The sequence below is a fragment of the Saccharomycodes ludwigii genome, chromosome I (assembly GCF_020623625.1).
Source record: "Saccharomycodes ludwigii strain NBRC 1722 chromosome I, whole genome shotgun sequence".
Taxonomy (NCBI): Eukaryota; Fungi; Ascomycota; class Saccharomycetes; order Saccharomycodales; family Saccharomycodaceae; genus Saccharomycodes; species Saccharomycodes ludwigii.
The window spans coordinates 2,181,501-2,187,500 of NC_060200.1; the positions used below are offsets into that span (position 1 = coordinate 2,181,501).

The window sequence follows — 6,000 nt, forward strand, 5'->3', positions numbered from 1 at the left end:
AGGTCAAAGTTGTATTTAATTAAAAACAAATCAAAAAAAGTGGAAACTAGAATTATTAATTCAAAAACACTTACAGCTCTAATATTCAAATCCAATAATAACAAAATAAATCACCAAGTAATTGTTATATTCATTGTTTTTCTCTTTTTTTAAGGATATACGTTTGCTGAACGATATTAAGCTCAATTAAAAAAAAAAAACAACAACAACAACAACAACAACAACAACAACAACAACAACAACAACAATAATAATAATAATAATAATAATAAGGACTATATAAATAATTTTTCTCTGAATATGAATAATAATAACAATAACAACAGCAATACTAATAGCATTAATGGTGGTGGTTCCATTAACAATACTAAAAAACAATTTATGCCTCATATATTATTACCGCCAACTTCATCTTTAGATATTGGTCATAATTCTATCAATGGTACTAGTTTTCAACATACATTTCATCCGGTTTCTACCAACGCCAACACTAGTACTAATAATAAAACAGGTAATTTGCCGCCTGCCCAAAAACCTTTTTATTCTTTACCTTCTATCACTGCACCAGAAGATAATAATACTAATTCCTCTACTGATACTAATTTGACTGCCACTAGCAACGTCAATCGTGTCGAGTCGACAGCCCATAGCGCCTCTCTTAATATTACCCCATCTAATACTAATAATACCACTACTAATAATAGTAGTGGTAGTGGTAGTGGTAGTATTAGTAGCAATAATAATAATAATAACAATAATGATAATAATAATAGCAGCAACAACAACAATAATAACAACAATAATAATAGTAGTAATAGTAATAGTAACATAATTTTGCCCTCAGTTCAAAATAGCTTGCCAAGGCCCTCTATTTTGAACACCTATATGGATCATACGTTGCCCTCGACATCCACAACGAGCACGGCGAATACAATCAGAGGAGGAATATCTGAACCTCATAAACAACAACACAATATAAATTTAAACGGTGCCACCATCGCGCCCAAGCCTAATATTAACAATTCCGACCCTGCTGCTACTTCCATTTCGTCTAACATTAATGCTGATTCTAATGATAATGGTGTCCCCAATAACGCTAATAGATCTTTAAATGTTAAAGATGCTTTATCATACTTAGAACAGGTCAAAACACAATTTAGTGATAGAACTGATGTTTATACTTCCTTTTTGGATATTATGAAGGAGTTCAAAGCCCAAACTATTGATACACCGGGTGTCATTGAAAGGGTCTCTACTTTGTTTAATGGATATCCTAATTTGGTTCAAGGCTTCAACACTTTTTTGCCACGCGGTTATAAAATAGAATGTTCCTCTGATATCAATGAACCAATAAGAGTTATTACTCCATTCAATCCTGAGGGGGCGGTTCATCATTATAATAATAATGATAACTATCCCGCTGTTAGTGGTGCTAATACCAATGTCGCTGCCATTGTTAATGATAAGAGTAGTGGTAATACTAGTGAAGTTACCTCCAATCAACCAATTCAAGCTTTGGATATCAATAAACAAACACAACAGCAACAACAGCAACAGCAACAGCAACAACAGCAACAGCAACAGCAACAACAGCAACAGCAACAGCAGCAACAACAACAACAGCAACAACAGCAACAGCAACAGCAGCAACAACAACAACAACAACAGCAGCAACAACAACAACAAGTGGTAGGTATCAATCCTGTGAATAGTGCTTCCGTTGGTACTGTTTCGCCTGTTGTCACTACTGATGCTGACGTAACTACTGCAACTACAACTGGTACTGGAGGTGGTGATGTAGAATTCAGTCATGCGATTAACTATGTTAATAAAATCAAAACTAGATTTGCTAATCAGCCCGAAATCTATAAGAGTTTTTTGGAAATTTTGCAAACCTATCAAAGGGAGCAAAAACCCATTAACGAAGTTTATGGACAAGTTACTTTGTTATTTCAGTCTGCGCCAGATTTGTTGGAGGATTTTAAAAAATTTTTACCTGAATCGCCAATACAACAAGAACAGCAAATACATACTGTTGAACAGAACGCTTATCAAAGTCAACCTGGTACTGCTGTTATTGATTCTCACCAGAACGGCAGCAATGGATATTATTATCAAAATAATATTCAATATGATACACAACAGCAGCAGCAACAACAACAACAACAACAACAACAACAACAACAACAACAACAACAACAACAACAACAACAACAACAACAACAACAACAACAACAACAGCAGCAGCAGCAGCAGCAGCAGCAAAAACAACCACAGCAACATTTACCACCAATTGGTAATTTTTCTCCGCCTGGCAAAGTCCACGAAAGCGCTTTAATAACACAACAACAGGGCAGCTATCCGATGGATAATATGAAAGTACAATCTGATTTAGTAGAAAAACAACAACAACCGTTTTTATCATCCCATATTGCCACACAAGGTATATCTAATGATGAAATTCCTGTTTCTGATCTAAGAAGTGACATATTGATAGATAATCAACAACAGAAACAACAACTACAACTACAACAGAAACAACAGCCAATGTATGAAGAAGTTATAGCACCTCGACCAGAAATCGATCTAGATCCAAGCTTAGTGCCTGTTATACCCGAGCCTATTGAGCCTATAGAAAGTGAGATAAATTTGGGTGAAGAGGCAACATTTTTTGAAAAAGTCAAGAAATTCATTGGTAATAAGCAGATTTATACTGAATTTTTGAAGATTTTGAATTTATATACCCAAGATTTAATTAGCAAGCACGATTTAGTAATTAAAGTCCAATATTATATAGGTGAGAATTCTGAATTGTTCAACTGGTTTAAAATCTTTGTTGGGTATGAAGAATATCCAAAACATATAGAAAATATTGTCCATGAAAAACATAAATTAGACTTAGATTTGTGCGAGGCGTGTGGCCCTAGTTATAAGAAATTACCTAAAACAGATACATTTGTGCCCTGTTCCGGTAGAGATTCCATGTGTTGGGAAATTTTAAACGATGAGTGGGTTGGGCATCCAGTTTGGGCTTCTGAAGATTCTGGATTTATAGCACATCGTAAAAATCAGTATGAGGAAACACTTTTCAGAATAGAAGAAGAAAGACATGAATATGATTTTTACATTGAAGCAAATTTAAGATCAATTCAAACTTTGGAAACTATTGCTAATAGAATTGCTGCTATGACTCCTGAAGAGAAAAAAGCCTTTAGATTACCGCCAGGTTTGGGCCATACCTCGCTAACTATATATAAAAAAGTTATTAGAAAAGTTTATGACAAAGATAGAGGCTGGGAGATTATTGATGCCTTACACAACAATCCAGCTCTTTCTGTTCCAATTATTTTGAAAAGGTTGAAACAAAAAGATGAGGAGTGGAGAAGAGCACAAAGAGAGTGGAATAAAGTTTGGAGGGAGATGGAACAAAAAGTTTTCTTCAAGTCATTAGATCATTTAGGGTTAACTTTTAAACAAACTGATAAGAAACTTTTAACAGTTAAGCAGCTAGTTTCTGAAATCAGTTCTATCAAAGTTGACCAAAATAGCGGACCAGGCCACCACCACCATCATCATCATTATCATCATGGAGGTATTGGCGGTAATAAAGACAAGGATAAAAGGATACATCCCTTAACACCGACTCCCAAGAGCCAACTAGATTATGATATCAAGGATTTTGATGTTTTATTGGATATTTTATATTTAGTGTATGTTTTCATTTCTCACACATCCACTTATTCTAATCCTGATAAAGAAAAGTTGCAAAAATTCTTCAAATGGTTTTTCCATGTTTTCTTTGACTGTCCTTACCATGAAATGAATAAGATACTCATAAACAAGGGGTTTGAAATCGAAGATGAAGATGGCACTGCTGATGAAATTCAAAATGAAAACGGCAAGCGACCAAAAATATCAGCAACAGCTCATGATAGCTCTAATTTAACCTTTAGGGAAGTTCTTCAAAAGAATAAGAATAAAAGGGTAAATACTAACGATGATGATTCCGTATCTGCAAATGCTGTATCATCCCCTTTTGTGAATACAACCGCAGCACAAGAAAGTGAAGGTCATATTGAAGAGGAGCTTTTGAAACGAGAAGCTGGCAAGCCGTGGATTTTAGGACCCTTAGTGGAAGAAGCAAATACTAGTGGGTTTGTTAAAAATAGAAAGAATTTTAACATGTTTGGTAACACAAATAATTACGTATTTATCCGTTTCTTAACAACCATATATCAAAGACTATATGAAGTTAAAAAGTTGGATAAACAAGTCACCAAAGAAATAAAAAGTAGGAAAGTGGTAGAATATGCTAAAGATTTGAATTTAATATCTACTCAATTAAAAGAAATGGGTTTAGATTTCAATTCTGATAGTGCGTACCAAAAACTGTTGGAGTTTTCTCGAAAATTAATTGAAGGTACGATTGAAAACCAATGGTTTGAGGAGAGTTTGCGTCAATCGTATAGGAATAAGGCCTTTAAATTGTATACGATTGATAAAGTTATTCAAGGGTTAGTAAAACATGCCCAAGTTTTAACCAGCGATTCCAAAACAATTAAAATCATGGAATTGTTTGAGAAAGACAGGTTGAATTTAGATACAACTTGTAAAGATCAAATTTTGTATCGTTTGCAGGTTAGATCGCATATGACACCAACAGAAAATATGTTTCGCATTGGATATAATCGAGACAACAAGCATATTTGTATTCAATTTGTTGCTATCGACGATTTGACGATATCTAGCAACTCTTCGTCAGAAGAGCAATGGAGGTACTATATTACAAGCTATTCTTTATCGCACCCCACTGAAGGTGTTTCCCAAGAAAAAATATCGCCACCGTTATTCGATAGGATGCTTGAAGATCCAGCAGAAGACACATCAGAAGGTAGCGAATCGCCACTTCAAGATCAATCTGGTGATTTCAATAAGGAAAGTGTTGATATACACTCAGTACAGGGTGTTTCTTATTCAAATGTGAGCATTAACATTAGCAAATCAGACTACAAATTGGATATTGAACCAGGTTCACAAGATGTATTTTCCAGAAAGGCCATAAACAAATACCCAGTGATCAAGGGAGAACAGAAATCTAAGAAACAAGAGACTACTAAGAGATTAGAGGCCGTGTTAAATAGCTCCGCTGGTTGGAAAAGAAATATTAACAAAGAAAAAAGTGACTCAGTTGAAAATGAGATTCAGAATGTGAAGTCAATTGGCAATACCGGTGCTGGTGGCGATTGATTCCTTTTCCTTTTCCTTTTCCTTTTTTTATTGTTATTATTATTGTTATTATTAATTCAATTCTAAATTTTTTATTTTATTATTATCATTCCTTTATTTATCATTATTTATGTATGTAATTATATTACCTAAGTAAGTTATTTTAATGTATTACTTCGATTATCTTAGTTATTTTAGTAGTTCCGTCTCTTGGAATAGTAAGCCCCCAGACGCTTTACAATATATGTAATACATATATATATATATATATATTTTTTTTTTTTTTTTTTTATTTATTCTCCCACTCCGTGCATCATTACCAAGTATACAACCTAAATCCAATCTTATTAAATGGCCTACAACTTTATTATGCTATTATGTTTACCCGTTTGTACATCTATCGTATCAAATTATTCATTCTTCTTCGGTGTCCACACCAAACCCGGCCAAATTTTCCCCCCATGAATTTTCCCAGTTTTTTCTAGCATTACTATTATTATTATTTCCTCTTTTATTCACAGGCTCGTCGTCCTCCTCTTGATTATGAGCGGATTCAAAGAGCTCAAAGCCATCCACAGCGGCCGTTTCAGCGATAGTGGCATTGCCGTCAGGTGGCCACGGTAAGGAAAGTAGTTTATCACATATAGAAGATGTAGCCTCATACGCAGATAAATCATTTTTCTTAAAGTGCATACCATCACCATTAGGCACGCCTACGGGTGATAACCAAATATATATCGGCCCCAAAAACTCTATTGCATTAGACCAAGGGTT

The 6,000-nt window shown here is 34.5% G+C and overlaps 2 protein-coding genes across 2 annotated transcripts in view; one reads left to right on the forward strand and one right to left on the reverse strand.

The window, feature by feature from the left end:
• Positions 1-300: 300 nt before the first annotated feature.
• SIN3 (transcriptional regulator SIN3) lies at positions 301-5,247 on the forward strand (the record flags this gene model as incomplete). The annotated part of the gene is made up of 1 exon (XM_046079929.1): positions 301-5,247. The coding sequence occupies one exon, from the start codon at positions 301-303 to the stop codon at positions 5,245-5,247; it is 4,947 nt and encodes a 1,648-aa protein (XP_045937237.1).
• Positions 5,248-5,640: 393 nt separating this feature from the next.
• The window catches only part of PFA4 (palmitoyltransferase PFA4), a gene marked incomplete at both ends in the record, with an annotated part of 1,149 nt that continues 789 nt past the window's right edge, over positions 5,641-6,000 (reverse strand). The window contains one exon of the mRNA XM_046079930.1: positions 5,641-6,000. This exon is cut by the window's right edge and continues 789 nt beyond it. Coding sequence (XP_045937238.1) covers positions 5,641-6,000 — 360 coding nt within the window.